The sequence below is a fragment of the Adiantum capillus-veneris genome, chromosome 20 (assembly GCF_014529385.1).
Source record: "Adiantum capillus-veneris isolate H3 chromosome 20, ASM1452938v2, whole genome shotgun sequence".
NCBI lineage: Eukaryota > Viridiplantae > Streptophyta > Polypodiopsida > Polypodiales > Pteridaceae > Adiantum > Adiantum capillus-veneris.
In genome coordinates, this window is record NC_140950.1 from 12,868,978 (window position 1) to 12,885,116 (window position 16,139).

A 16,139-nucleotide genomic window follows, 5' to 3' on the forward strand; every position below is an offset into this window, starting at 1 on the left:
CAAGACTAGAGCAGCGCACCCAATGCTTATGTCTCATGTTTCCCCGAATGGGAGGTGTAGCAACATTCCAAGATTACTAAATCTCAATTTTGAGACTCGGAAAAACAATCAATCCATGGGTCAACAAGAGGAAGCCCATGATCTTAAGACTACTCCATAACCGATGGTTGTGATGGCGTTTTGTGAATGCTCAAAACTCAGCCTGCTATGTGCGTGCAAGCTTCTACAACTGTCACATAGGGTTCATGTGTGGGTGAGAGAGAAGTATGGAGGGGGAGGGGTTGTCATAGGGATGAATCACACTCAAGAAGTGCAAGTTATATACTTATGGTAGTTATCCACAAAACAGTTCAAGCATCGACTCCAACTTGCATAGTAATGAGTATATACTACAACATCCCCACTAATGTCATCCATGCACATGCACACAGGCACGAACATAGATCGAACGCAAAGGTCTACATACCGAGTTTCTCCAACGTTGCTGGGAAACTTAGTGGACTTGAAAAATCATCGGATACAACGAATCACCACAATGAGGGAAAAAAGTTGGTAGCCCATGTCAGACACGCAAGTGGTCAAGAATTAAGACTAAATAGCCCTAATGCAATCTCTTTGTTTCATGCATTGGGTTTCAATCTATAGATCTAGGTTCCGATCCTGTATATCAACAATTCTATGTACAGACCTGGGTTCAAATCCCATAGCTCTATCCCATGTCTAGCCTCTCATCTCATATCATACCAAACATTTGATTGGACTTTTAACACTAGGTTGGTAACCTAACAGGACATAAAAGTGTCCTTTCAGGGTTTTGAAAAAAACCTCCAAAACCATAGTACATCCACTCATTTTGTAGAATCCTTTCATGAGGTTATAGTTCAAGGCCTACTACACATGGAAAAAATAAGAAACTTGTAATATTTCTCATCTTTTGGTCACACCAAGCCTCCAAAGTTGATGGATGAGTGCATTTTCATCAAAACAGTCATTTCTTACGTTTGTTGCATAAAAATAAGATTTAGGATTTTTGTAGGACTTGAGATAAATTCCCTAGTTAACTTCAATGGGTTGGTGATCAGAACATATGATTGCTTCTCACTCACTATTTTTTGTTTTGCCAAAATAAATAGGTACAAAAAAGTTGAATTTTTACCATTCTGCAAACATATCATCAAAGTTTCTATAGCCACGCTCAATAAAAATAATATATACATGTCTTCTTAGTTCCCTATTGTCCTTTATGTTCATAAGGAGCCATGGAGCATGTCAAAATAATAATACATCTCTTACCAAGGGGAATCTTGGGGACAAAGATGAAGTGTTTAATACAGCAAACATGAAAAAACTGGGTTCAACATTATGAGTTGTAGAATCCCATAGAAACTATTCAATATCTAGCCAAATTTGATCCTTATGACTAGATATGGTTACTACCTACAAAATGCATGTAGTTGTCACAAGAAACTAACAATATTGAAAAAGCTATACTTGATATACTAGAATGTTTCGTTTTCTTCTATAATTGAAAAAATCAACCATCGTTGTGTACTATGCAAAATAGGGTATTAGGTGCCCCAAAACTCAAGGAATGTTAGCTTTATGTTACAATATGCGACATAGAAAATAAAAAATGCATTTGGATATCATGAAATCCACCAAAAAAATCATAGAAGACCTAAAATTGGCTAAAAAACAGGATTTGACATTTTTTGTAATTTGGTTATAACTTACAACTTTAATATTTATTTCTCCCTAGAAGCATCAGGACATGTTGAGGACTACTAAAGATAGTTCTCTAGCATTATAGACCTCACAAACATGAATTCTAGAGTGGTATAGTTGTAAAAAGTTGAAAAAAGCCAAAAACAGGACCCGTTTTTTCACACAGTTTAGGTTATGAAATGTTGTGCAAGGACAATGTTAAAGATGGAATTGATATTCCAAAAAAATGTCGAGTTTTTTTCAGCTCATGATACAACTTTCTAGATAGATAGCACCTCAAAATCCATTTTGAAACTCTTGACATAATTCAAGGAAAATGGTCACTTAACAGGACATAAAAGTGTCCCAGGACATAAAAGTGTCCCATTACCAACCTAGTGTTAAGCCCATGAGGAGAATAGAGAGCACACGCACAATCTTCTATAGGTTCCATCACCCGTAGCAACTAGCACTCTTATTACAGCTTGATTTTGAACATTCACAATTAGTTACGTGGTAGTCTTAGATACATGTAGATTTCAAAATTTTGAAGTGCGGATTGGAGGAGTTAATATGGGTTTCATTCTTTTTATCTAATGTTGTGTGTGCCCTATCAACTACTTATTAACTCCAACCTTTCGGTCAAATACTTGGCTTAGGTATAGGCTTCATCACCCCCTCTATATTTGGAGCCATGATAAAATTAAGTATGCAAAACTTTGTACCCATGTATGCTTGTGCGCGCACGCGTGTGTGTATGTGTGTGTGTGTGTGTAGGAGCATATATTGGCACCTAGTTCCACTATTTGGCAGCGTTGACATTAGTGGGGTGGAGCTAATGGTAGGCCTGAGTACATGTTCTACTTTGTAACTTGGGGGCTTTTTGGGGATTTACTTAATTGCCAATGAAATTGCCAAACCTCAAAGAATTGATTTGCTTGTGAAGCTTCAAACATTCAAGACGTAGACAAGGTATGGAACATGAATAGCACTTGCATGGCACTTACATGCCATTATATCATCAGATACGTAATGTTTGGGGTGTTTCTCATCATAAGAAAGAATGTGTCTTCCTAAGCGTCTCATTTTCCTGTTTACCTGACACCCTTTGTCACTACAATAGTTCTCTAGTGTGTGAAGACTTTGGAGGCCTTAGGATGCTGCTAAAATTTTGTAGAGTATAGTGTAAGTGATTGGTGATGTTAAATGGAAGGACAGCAAGATTTCTTGTGGAATTTGCAGTGCTTGTTGCATAGTTGATTCTGAGGATGCGGATGTCTGTAGCCACAAAGCAAGGTGAAAGAAGCGGGCTCATGCAGGCAGATAAACCTTGTGATTACGGCAAATGTAAGGGCTAATTTCAATTAACTATTCCATCTTGCACTGCAAAGCTGTATGTGGTGGCCATTGTGGAAGATTGATTGATTTGACGACCTTTCAGGCTGTGCAACTCGAAGACTGTGAAACCCTCCTACCAGGACATGCGTCTACTTTGATAGGTCTTATGAATGGTCTTGAGGCGGATGTCGTGAGAGTGCCACTTATCGGAGTGCCTAAGGTTTTCCATGATTGAATTGCAATATATTGCGTGCTCCTCATTCTGTGTGTAGTGTTCTGGTGCAATTTGCTTGTATGCGTGTGTTGTATGCCTTTTCTGGTTTTTTGCTCTCAAAAACTTCTTGTGTTGCCTCTTGATGTTGTCTTTCTGAAAGTGCCGATAGATGTTCGGGCAACGATAGAGATTTTGTCTTCTACTATAGAAATCATGAACGGAGTGGACATGAAGTTTCTGCAAACGGTATCCTCTTTGTGAATGTTTATTCTCTCCATGGTCTCCAACAAAAACTCATTGTTAAGTTTTGCTTAGCAAACGATTTGTGTGACTTTTGCAGGCATAAATTGCAAATTTCTTGCTCTTGGGACTTGCAAAGACCATAGTTTTGGAGAAGGTGTGTTTGATAGAATGTGGAGACTTGTTGGCTACTGCACAGCTTCAATGGAGGTCTCTCTCTGTCTTCTCTTGTCCTCATGCACACAGACATGCACAATGCACCTAGTGTTGCCATGTACACACATTCATAATTTTACTTCTTGCACTCACAAGCACCACACAAACACACCCCTAAAAGAAGGCATTAACTTGCGTAAAGGTCTCTTTTGGAGATTGTGTGCAAGTGGAAGAACACAGTTTGAGGCCCTACTTCATGCAGCAGCAGCAGCAAGAAAAGAGGGTGGCTTTAGAGAAAGCGGAGACGACGACTTGTGTAGTTGAAAGAATGGAGAGCTAGAAAATGAGATGGAGGTAAGAGCAGCGAGTGTAGACAAACAATAGGATTGTAAAGTTATGGCGATAATGATGAGAAGGAAGAGGTGTGTGACTGGATTGCTTCGTGGATTACGACTAGCTGATGGTGCATTCTTTTTCCTGATTAGAGATCTTCATGGATTAAGAGGCGTTGATTGCTACTCTCAGCTCCAGCAACAACTTGCAGGTTCAACTCCAGCTGCGACACGATTGAGTATTCTTTTGCCAAATGTAGCACATCCATGAAATCCGCAAAGCATTGATCACAAATATTGGTCATCACCATGCCTTGCTTGCGTGCTAATGAGAAGAGGGGAAAGTGTACATATGTGACTCTTCCAAGTTTTCATATGAAAAACTACATCTCACTGCATGTTGATGTAGTGGAGCAAGCAAAAAAGAACAGCTCCAAGATCTCTGCATGTAATATACAGAAAGAAAGTGACTTATTTCTTGCCCTAAAATGCTTTTCGTTCATTCAAGCACAAGTTTTGTGCTACATTGGACATACCACCCCCCTCTTGCATGCCACTTACACTGCCTAGCAACTATAATGACTTGATGAACTTTCATTTTTGCTCCATGATTGACCTTTGTACAACACGCACCTGCTTATGCACACACATGCTACACTTAGGACTCACCTTCACCCACTTCTTGCACAGATTCTACATCAATAACTTAGCAAGCATTATTTTGTAACAATGAGAATTGGGTACAATAAGGAAGCCCACACCTTGCAAAGAATTCCATTTGTGGAACCTAGGTTTGAGATGTGGATAGCTTGCAACACCTTATTTTTGAAGGAACTATCAAAGATCTACTTCCCTTTTCTCCCTCAGTAATGGTGTTATGTAAGCCATTGTTGCTCTTACAATATGACATATTGCAAGTGTATTGCATATAACATAATAAAAAGTGATCTCTAAGCTCAATTTTTTTGAGCTGCCTCCAAGAATGATGTGTATGTATACATTTGGCATGTGGGAATTGGAATCTTGTTCCGTAGCTCCATTCTGCATTTTGAACAGCCTCCACAACTTCTATGCGAAGTAGGTGTTGCATCCATTGCTTGTATGTATCGTGGTACATTGCATGCAGAAGTCCACATAATATTGATGAGACTAGGACCACAATGAAATTTAGCTGAAGTTTAGACTTGTGATCACTATTGGGCTCTTAGAATGGGTGATATTATGAGCAATGAGACTCATTCCATTGTTGTAATTTTTTGCAAGACCTTCCCATATCTTCTAATCAAAGCTAAATGGATTCTTTCAAGACATGGGGATTTCAAATTGTTGATTTACAGAAAAAGAATCAAGGGGGACAACCACACAACATAGATGCATTAGTGGAGTTATGTTCTTAGTTGGCATGGGAGAGTTACACTAGTCTAAATATTACAATTCATGGAAGAAGACATGGAGAAAAAGTCACAATGCCTATATGAGAGGATGACAAAAAAGTGTGTAAAGCTTGAGTTCTTGTTATAACAAGTTTTTTCCTATACATAAACCTTGTGACCTATAAAAAATCTTATTTTGAAAGGAAGTTATATCCACTTTATGAAATTTTGTTGAAACTGCACCAAATATTTATGATTTTAACTTATCACCATAATCTAGTATGGTATTAATTTTTTTCAAAATAAAAAAAAAGGCTATGTTCTTTCCCTCATAACTGACCTAAGACATGAACATGACCTCTAAATCTTCTTTCTAGCTTCACCAAATAATTGTGACAAGTTGCTAGAAATGCAGGACACTTTAGTGTCTCAAGACTTATAGCACTAGTGCTTACTCAAACAATGAATGTATGGCATCGACTTGTTGCTTCTCAAGTATACCCTTCCCAAGAATCAACGTCTCCAAGATGCGTAGCCTGTATTTCTGGATCTTGCAATAGACTATCATTTGTATTTACATGGCCATATATCCTTACTTGTGTTTTCTATCTTAGACAACAAATGGATGGCATCAGCTTGTTGCTTCTCATGCATGCCTTCCCCAAGAATCATCTCAGAATGGAATTTACTCCTTCAAAGCCTCTAAGACAAGTAGCGTGCATTTTTACATCCTGCAACAAGTCACCATTTGTATCTACGTGGCCAAATGTGCTTAGCAATAGCACATTTGGTAGCTAATTTGCAATTCCTCTACTGATAAACTTATTGCTACATTGCCAAGGATAGAAGTATGAAGAAAATTGTATATTTGTACTTAGAATATGCTACCACCAATGTCCTCTAATTCAGTTATTTCCCCTGGTCACAATTTATTATTTTTATGTACCACAACTTATGTAGCTCAATAATGCTCGTTTTTTGGGATAGAAGCATGAGAATCATTGTATATTCTTACTTAGGATACACAACTACCGATGTTCGCTAATCCATTTACTTTTGCTTTCAAGCCACAACTTATATTATTTTGTTACCATCGACCATCGAGCATGAATTACACCAATATGATTTCTCACACGTATAATTCGATAATACGTCTAACCAGAACGAATGTATTAAGAAATAATTCCAAGTTTTAATCAAAGGCAGTCCCTCGTCTGTTGTAGAGGACCTTGTTTTAACTGTTTTGGATAACATGCTTGATGAGCCACGTGGTCACTTCTGGCCTCAAAGTCACCAAGGAACACTCCATTTAAGATGACCGCCGCTTTCGATTGTCAGAGACTCAGACGACCTATGGAATGACTTGGCAAATATGAGATCCTCGCTGGCGCGTCGAACTTCCGTCAGGTTACTCTTCGCTCTCCCAGCTTCTCAAGCTCTGTAGCAAATATCATGTCGGTTGAGAGAGAGAGAGAGAGAGAGAGAGAGAGAGTTGTCCAATTCGCAAATCTTCACGGCAAGTGAGTGCATGCACAATGGCTGGAATCTCGAGCTGCAGTCGTGCAGGATCTTAAGCAAAATAACAGAAGAGCATTGCAAATCGTTCTACATACAAAGAACTCAACTGTCGGGTTTGTGCAAGATCTTTTGCCTGGAAAATATTCTGCCCAGCGAAGGATGTACAGGTTTTAGACTGGAGTTTAGTTCAGGCCGCATTAGAAACTGGCATTGTGTGCTCCATTTGTTTGCTTTTATGTTCCGATCCTTAACCAAGTGTTTCAGCTGCAGGTGTTTGATTTGGCAATACATATGATCAATCAGGATTCTGAGGCCTTCCCTGCAATCATGGATGGCGAATCACAAATTGCCCTAGAGTTTGAGTTCGGAATTGTTGGTGAAGACCTAGGTAAGCATCTTGGTGCTTGGGTTTTCTCTAAATCCTATTGAGTCAAGCTGATTGAGATTTCTTACTTTCAGAACTCAGTGATGATGAGTCTTTGTCGTCACAAGTTGCCACACAAGCGTCAAAAGTGGAGAACCAAGTGCTACAAGAAGTTAACTTTTCATCTTGGAGAGAAGACAAATTAGGTCAATTTCAGAACTTTCTCAAAGAGCTTCTGAGGGAGCTGCAACCTAAAAATGAGGACCATCTAGCGAGGCTGAACATTGTGGCTCGACTAGCATCTGTTCTTTGCCTCATGAATAGCTTCAGAGGCAAGTGTTGTACTATATTCAGCAGTTTAACCCATGCTTTTCAGAAGTTTTTTGCTTGCTTTCAAATTACTGGCAGCCAGTTCTTAGGATTTTTCAGATTTTAAGAGAAGATTGGTTCTTGTATTTTTCTTTGAGTACTCTGCTAGCATTGCTCAGCATATTCTTTTGTGTCGTACGGTTTGGAGCCCACACGACTGCAGTCTTGGCTGGATGTTGGCCTATCCCATGCTTTCATGTTAAGGCTTTGGTCTTTCCTCTGGATTTGCGGACCAGCCCCCATATACTGTATTTCTTGTGGTTGATAACCCACGTTGGTCTGCTTTCTCACCGTAGTTGTGAGGGAAAATGGGAGAATTCCGTTTTCATTGTGATAGAGTTTGGTTACTGACAGGGCACTATGGACATATTGCCAGCCACCATACATACTTTTGAGCCACACCCTCGTGAGATCATCTTTGGAAGACTGAGGTGGGGACGGGGACAGGTCTTGGGGACGTGGCGGGTCCCGGGGACGGGGACGTGGCAAAACAGGGGACGGGGGACGCGACAGGGGACGCGCTTTAGAAAACACTAATTCTTTGCAAATTTAATACCGAGACAATAGTGAACACTTAGAGCACAAGATTGCAAAGAAAAAGTGGTTTTTGCATTCATATTACATAACACCAAAATATAACAAAGGGTGTGCGGCGTGTGCGACATAGTACACCATGGGCTTAAAATACATCCCTCCCACTCTAAACCCTTTCCCTCTCTCACTTCTCGACTCACACTACAATCTATCAAGAAATCTCAACCTCAAGCTCTTTTTCAAAGACCTAAAACCTTCCTCCCCTTCCCCTTTCAAGGAAACTAACCCCCTTTGGAAACCACCTATTTTAAATTCCAACCTTCACCAAATTTTGTACTCTAACCAGCATAACTTTAACCTCATTTTGAATGCTTGCAATTTTCCCTTCTCAAAGCGATCCCGTTTTGTCATTGAAGCTTTATCTAGCCTCTCCCGTGACCCTTCAATAATCATAAAACCTGTCGACAAAAACCTTGGTGTTGTTATCCTACCATTAGATTGGTATGAGAAAAATGCCCTCTCACATCTCAATGACCGCTCCACCTATGAGCCTTGCCTTAACATTCCTTTTGCCTTCTTCGCTTTCCTTCTTTCATCTATCACATTCCGCTTCTCCGCCCTCCCCTCTATTGAACGAAACTTTATCCTCTCCCCCCTTAACAAATCACCTAAACCTTGTCCTATCTATTTCATCCCTAAACTGCATAAACCATCAATTGTCTCTCGACCTATATGTTCCTATAAAGGCTACCTCTTTGAGAAAGCCTCTATTTGGCTCCATTTGCAGCTCTATACAATCCTCCTTTGCCAAAAATAACACCTACAAAGCTCCCTCATCTTAATCCAAGACTTGGACAAACTTTCCCTTCCACCTAACACCCTCCTTTTTACTTTTGACGTAGAAGCCCTATACCCTAGCATCCCCATTCCTCAAGGCCTCACCGCTCTCAAATCTATCATCTCTCATTTTTTTGACCCTCACAAATCCCATTTTGTTCTCTCCCTTGCCTCCCTTATCTTATCACATCATTACATCACCTTCAAAGGAAAACTTTTGGAAACAAACCAAAGGCACCGCCATGGGCTCAAACTTTGCCGTAGTATATGCTTGTCTCTTCCTTTGTCACTTGGAAACCTCTTGCCTCCTCTTACTCAACCCCAACCTCCTCTATTTGAAGCGCTATGTTGATGATGCTTTTGGATTATGGAAAGGACCCCGTAGTACCCTTACCCGTCTCTTAAACTCTTACGGTAAACCTCTTCAAGAACACATTAAAATCTCCAGTACCATCTCCCATACCCGTGCCATTATCCTTGACATCGAATTCTTTGAAGGTGTCCGCTTCACCTCATCTAGCCTTTTGGACTCCCACTGCTATCAAAAACCTTTGAATGCCTACAACTACATCCCTTGGATCTCTTGGCACCCCACCCATCAAAAGGTTGCCTTCATCATCTCAGAACTCAAAAGGTATATTATTCGGGAATCAACCTTGAAGGGATACCTCCACCTTCGCAACCTTTTTTATCTACGCCTTCGAGCTAAGGGCTACCCGGCTAATTTTCTCCTAAAAGTTTTTGTCAAAGTCTCTTACCTCAATCGCACCTCACTCCTCCTACCCTCGCACAAAATAACAAAAAATCCACCCACTGTGCTCAAAATTCCCTTCACACCCACCACTAGAAAAATGCTACCTGCCTAATGTATTAGCAATCCCATTGCTAAAGCTTGCCTACTCGATGCCGATCTTTCCCACCTCCCTAGACCTACCATCTGTTGGACCTCCGGGCCCAACATTCACAGCCTTTTGGTACATAGTTTACACCCCCCTTAATACAAACTTTTCACCCCACAAGTTTTCTATGTATACCTTCCACACCACCCCAATCCCTCTGGTCTACTTTTTTAGTCTCTTAAAAGAACTTTCAGTTTTCATCTTTCCTTCCGTATTTTCTCCCACACTCTACCCATTATAGCTAAAAAATCTCTCAGTTTGTCAGATTTTCCTTCCATCTTTCCTCTTATAATTTACCCCTTGTAACTCAAAACCGTTAACAACACTTGATTCCTTACCCCTCTCCCTTAGAGTTACCTTTGGACCCTTTTTATGCCACCCTCATAAAGCTCACTTTGAACCACTTTAAATTTTTACATACTCTTCTTACCTGAAGATGCCCCTTATGTACATTTCTACCCCACCCTCTCTTGCATTTCCAAAAAGTCCTACTCTCAAATTTGTACTCTGGTACCTTGGATTTTGACCTGCACCTAAATCACCTTAACTCCCCTTAACTCCTCCCTGTACCCCAGTACTTAGTCTTGAATACCTTTCCTCTCCATGTACCCTGGTACTCAACTTTAAATTCCACTCTTTTCAAAATTTTGTTAGCCCTCAAAAAATCTTAACCAAGCACCCTTTATAAAAACCCTACCTCCTCCCCCTTACTTACAAACACATTTTACCAACACCACCACTGATGAGCTCTTAAGAGCGAAACGCGTTTGGTGGTATTTCCCCTATCATTACCAACCTTTTTAACACCCATCAATTCTCGCTAATCTTATGTGGTCGTTTCGCACGCTTGAGTATTTGTCATTTTTTTAAATAAGAAGAGATTGGTTCTTGTATTTTTCTTCGAGTACTCTGCTAGCATTGCTCAGCATATTCTTTTGTGTCGTACGGTTTGGAGCCCACACGACTGCAGTCTTGGCTGGATGTTGGCCTATCCTATGCTTTCATGTTAAGGCTTTGGTCTTTCCTCTGGATTTGCGGACCAGCCCCCATATACTGTATTTCTTATGGTTGATAACTCACGTTGGTCTGCTTTCTCACCGTAGTTGTGAGGGAAAATGGAAGGATTCCGTTTTCATTGTGATAGAGTTTGGTTACTGATAGGGCACTATGGACATATTGCCAGCCACCATACATACTTTTGAGCCACATCCTCGTGAGATCATCTTTAGAAGACTGAGGCAGGGACGGGGACAGGTCTCGGGGACATGGTGGGTCCTGGGGACGGGGACGTTGCAAAACAGGTGACGGGGGACGCGCTTTAGAAAACACTAATTCTTTGCAAATTTAATACCGAGACAATAGTGAACACTTAGAGCACAAGATTGCAAAGAAAAAGTGGTTTTTGCATTCATATTACATAACACCAAAATATAACAAAGGGCGTGCGGCGTGCGCGACACAGTACACCATTGGTGTGGTGATCAAGCGTCAATCATCCTCGCCAAGGGGCAAAACATAATGAGGTACAAGTGAAGAGTGGATAAGTAGAGTTTAGTATAAATGAGAGTCAAAAAGGGAAGGACTCAAGACTCAAGAGGTCTAGACTCTAGACTCTACATGTTGGCCCATGGTGCCAACTGAATGTCAACTGGTTCTGCATAGTCCATTTGATCCAAAAAATCATCCTCAAGTGGTGTTGTCTCAATCTCTGCCTCTGGCACCTCTGCATCTATCTGTGTCTCTGAGATAGGATCATCCTCAGCAAGTGCCCACTCCGCGAAATCATCACTTTGATCTGACTTGGAAAGCATCTTCAAATTGGATGAGACATATAGGAGATCATTGGCTTTCTGTACATCAAGACGATTCCTCTTCTCTGAGGCTACATGAGCATACACACTCCAAAGTTGCTCCAAGCAACTCGTAGTGCATGCTTGGCTAAGAATGCGAATAACCAAATCCTGTAAACCGCCCAATCCCGCCCTAAACTCCTCCCACCAAAGAGCACTCCCCATCTCAAAGCGAGATGCTTGTGCATCGGACATGTGACAAATTTCTCCCTTTCCATTCCTGTAGACATTGATTTGCCTCCGAATCTCGGTCCTTTCCTTTGGGTCGGGCACAAGGCGGGCAAGGATGGTTTGCCAATCATTCATCACCTCTTTGTCCTTCCATTGGGTCCCTTGTTGGAATTGTGGATCCACTACATAAGCGGCTGCATGAAGAGGAGAATGGTAGGCATTCCACCTTGACACACAATTCTTGGATCTCCTCGTACCTATGTTATGAAGATTCAAAACAAAGTTAAAACTCAAGCGAGTAAACTTGTAAAGCATAGGGAAAACTTAAAAGTGACTCGTGCGACGTGAATACCTATCGGGGTCGGTCACAAGTTTTTCAAGAGAGTCAATCATGGTGTCCATGGCCTCATATATCTTGCCGATGCAAGGCTTCATGGAATCCAACACCCGCAAGAGGTGGATGATAGGCTTTACCATTTTGGAGATTGTCTTTACTTCCTCCCACCATTCCGGCATGTCGGCCCGTGCTCGGCATGCCACTTCGTTGACACTTTTTGACTCGGGCATTGCCAAGAACTCATCACTAATGAAGAGTCCCCTCAATGACCCACTACATGAACTCAAGCGATGGAGCATAATAAAGTTGTAGGCGAAGCGAGTCTCCGAGTATTTGAGAAGAGCTAGCTTTGACCTCTTTGAAAATTCAGCCCTCACCTATTTAGAAAAATCAAGTTTCAACATTTAAGACGAGAATTGGCCTTCCATATTGAAATTAGATTCGAATTGAAATAAGATTGGTTAACACTTAATGGTTACCTTTTGATGATTATTGACAAAAGTCACCATTGAATTCGCATGCTCAATGACGGGGGAAATCCATTCCAAGGCGCCTATATCTTTGAGAAGATTGTTGAGGCAATGAGCCATGCAATATGTGACCGTGGTTTTTGGATAAAGGGATTCAATGATGGCTCCGGCAGCACGATTGCTATTTTCTCCATCGGTGACGATGGCAATGACATCATGCTTTCCCACCTTCTCAATGGTAAGCGCCCACTCCGATGCAAGTACTTGTGCACTCTTCCCGGTCCCCGATGCATCATGGGAGTCAATGAAATACATCTCCCCCCGAGACTATGCCACCACGCCATGAATGGAGCGGCGACGGGTATCACTCCACCCATCCACAATGAGAGATACCCCATTCTTCTTCCGTGAAGCCCTTGTGGATGCACATGCCGCCTCCACCATGACTTTCTCCCTGTCAAGAAGAGTGGTGCGCAAGCTCTCTGAAGAGGGAGGGACATATGTGGATCCAAACTCTCCGATCTTCCGTGCCATTTCTTTAAAATATGGAGATCTTTTATGTCAAAAAAAAAGTGTAAATGAGACTTGAAGTTGAGTGATATACATTGTATAAACTAAAGATTAAAGCTTAGCTTGGCTTACCGCGCTGCATTGAAAGCAATATGGTCGTGGTAGAAAAATCTTGCTACGGCGACATCTACCTCCTCTTTCAAGGCCGGTTTCCAACTATCTCCAAGAGTTGCTTGCCGCTTGGGTGGACGAAAATGATGGACAAATGACGATGAAGGGTTGGTAGAGAGTTGAGGTGGGCGGTCACCGTCGGTGCCGGTTGATGCTGCCGAAGAAGGGGATGCCGATGCTCGGATGAAAGCCGCCGTGGCCATCTCCCTCGGATTCACTGTGCGACACTTGGTACGATTCTTCTTGGCTTCTTTTATATCCGCAAGAGTCTTCTCAAGATTTAGGAGCTTTTGCTTCTCCTCTTCCGAGCCGGTTAAAATTGAACTTGATGTCCTTTTTCGTGAAGGAAATGGGCGCGCAACTTCCTCACGGAACCATTGCGCTCGTAGCCACAACGGCGGCACTTCCACGGCTTGCTTCCACCTCCAACACCGGACTTGGGAGCAATCACCTCATTCCACCATGTCCATGTGACGTCGGCGGAGGAAGGGGGTTGAGAAGCGGCGGCGGGGCCGGAGGAAGGAGAAGGAGGAGGGCTTAGAGAAGCTTGGGATCCATCTTGAGATGCCATTGATGATAGATATTAGAGAAGGGTTGAAGAGAAGGAAAGAGTAGGAGAAAGCTTGATGGGGGAGAGAGAGAGAGAGAGAGAGAGAGAGAGAGAGAGGAACTTCAAGTCTTCAAGGAAGTGGCCTTGAGCCTTGAGGCTTGGGTATGATAGTAGATACTATGAGGCTATGAGGTTGAGGCTTGGAAGTGGGTGCTCTTAAGTAGAAAGAGCTCCCTCCAAAATGGGGGTTTGAACTTTGAATTTGAAATTTGAAAGGCCCCCCAAAAGTGGGATTTTGAAATTTGAATTCCCCCCCAAAAGGGTGCTTTTGAAATTCCCCCCAAAAGGGTGCTTTTGAAGTTTGAAACCCCCCCCAAAAAGTGGGCGCTTAAAAACGTTTTGAAAGTTGAATGGCTGCAGCCCCGCCCCTTGCCCGCGTCCCATCCGTGTTGGTCACCGGGGACCCACGTCCCGAGACCCGTCCCCTGCCCCGTCCCCTGTGAGGGACGTCCCCACGTCCCAAAAACAGGTCCCCGTCTGCGTCCCGGCGTTCCCGTCCCGTTCCCGCATAAAAGGGCCTCGTCCCCCCGTCCCCTGTTTCGTCAGAATATGATCGAGTGGAGAATATGGAAGTAACTTCACCCTCTGAATATGATCGAGTGTCAGAATATGATCGAGTGGAGAAACCCCTTCTGAAACCAGCCTGGCCCTTTGCTCGTACACCCTCACCCGCTGCCCAATTACTCAGCTGCTACTCAAGAATGGATGCATACAACTGTGCCAATGTGTGCCCAACCATAATAGTGCGGTAATTCCCAGGCTTTGTAGGATCACTTGCTTTGAAGATAGGCACAATAGTAGACAACCTCCAAGTCTCAGGTAACCCCTCACGCATGGCACGATTGAACAACATTGCAAGAACCTCTACCAGCATATCTCTAGCATGTGTAAAGTGCTTTGCTACTAGACCATCATGATCATATGCCCTGTTGGTCCTCATCCTGTCAATGGCTCTCTTTACCATCTCAGTGGTAAATAAGGTGCTGGTAGGTGGGCATGGCTCTGTAGGATCTGGAAGGGGGTCCTGTCCAGGAACCGTATATAATGATGAGGCATACTGGCCCCACACATCAGGAGAAGTAATCACTGGGGGAGGGGAGTGCTCATGAAAGAATCGCCATGCCTCTCTTGAGTCTCTACTCAAGAACAACTGATACAAGTCTCGCTCCATCTGGGCCAAGTAAGCTCGTTTCTTCCGTTGCACAAGGCGTCAGGAAGCAATCCGAGATTGTGTGTAAGTGATGACTCCTAAAATAAGATCCCCCTGAAGCTGGGCTCTCATCTCTCTGCACTCCTCATCATACCGACTATTTTGGGGCATGCTCCCAGAATATTGCCTTCGACCCGGCCAAGTGTGTGGGTATGCCTCTGATGCTGCACCATGCAGTGTCTCAGTCAGTAAAGTGGTGCACTTCTCCACTGAGAGGCCAGGACCAGCTGTGCATAGACGGCCATAGATCTCCTCTGTATAAACCGAGTCGGTCTCTTGTGTAAATGTATAATGGGTATGTGACCTACCTCCTGATGTTTGGGCTGTACTATACTGAAATGAAACAGAAAATGTCAAAAAGTGCATGATCCACTGCTACACCCACTAGTCTGGCTCCCACTATGAAATCCTGAATGCAAGGAATAAAGCTCGGCTGTGCCATAACAGTCCTTTGTACTGGCCCCGTGTCTGTGTGGAAAGCATGTGAAACCGGCTTCTCCAGGAAATCGCTGTAAGCCATTAAGTATGGCTAACCCATGTGAACTCGTCATCTCCGTGAGGTATCTCCCATACTCCGTCTACTCTCTGTCGTGTGAGAATTTGTCAAGCCCCAAACACCCACGTCCAACTCTCTCCAGCTCTCTAAGCGTCTCATTTGAAGTGTCGTAGAAGACTGTCTGAGAGTTGCCCGTTCGGGCATTGAAGTCCCCTAGGAGGATGATATCACCGTCCCTAGAAAACTCCCATATATCATCATCTAGTATAGAGAAAGGCGATTGTCCTGTGGATGCAGCATATACTGAGAGAGAGAGAGAGAGAGCTTGATACTTCATTGGGGACCAGAAGATGGGCTGGTCCCCCCCATAAAGAGAATATCTTTATTACTAAGGGAGAATCTTTACAAGCACAGGAACGGGGCAAAAGCCAGTCCT

General features: G+C 42.7%; 2 protein-coding genes and 1 pseudogene across 5 annotated transcripts in view; 2 read left to right on the forward strand and 1 right to left on the reverse strand.

The window, feature by feature from the left end:
• The first annotated feature begins 115 nt into the window (after positions 1–115).
• On the forward strand, positions 116–4,255 carry LOC147432116 (uncharacterized; annotated as a pseudogene).
• Positions 4,256–6,615: 2,360 nt separating this feature from the next.
• LOC147432117 (uncharacterized) overlaps positions 6,616–16,139 on the forward strand; it is a 62,911-nt gene continuing 53,387 nt past the window's right edge. The window contains exons 1-3 of one of the 4 annotated variants that reach the window (XM_086492121.1): positions 6,616–6,764; positions 7,146–7,263; positions 7,335–7,571. In XM_086492121.1, the coding sequence (XP_086348247.1) occupies positions 7,167–7,263; positions 7,335–7,571 (334 nt within the window). In that variant the 5' untranslated portion in view covers positions 6,616–6,764; positions 7,146–7,166. The other 3 variants (XM_086492123.1, XM_086492124.1, XM_086492122.1) reach the window with 3 other exon arrangements.
• LOC147432118 (uncharacterized) lies at positions 11,492–13,790 on the reverse strand. Its single transcript, XM_086491482.1, has 5 exons — positions 13,349–13,790; positions 13,100–13,259; positions 12,716–12,979; positions 12,244–12,613; positions 11,492–12,156 (listed from the first exon to the last, which is right to left on the reverse strand). Exons 1-5 carry the CDS (start codon positions 13,588–13,590, stop codon positions 11,492–11,494), a joined length of 1,701 nt encoding a protein of 566 aa, XP_086347608.1. The 5' UTR covers positions 13,591–13,790.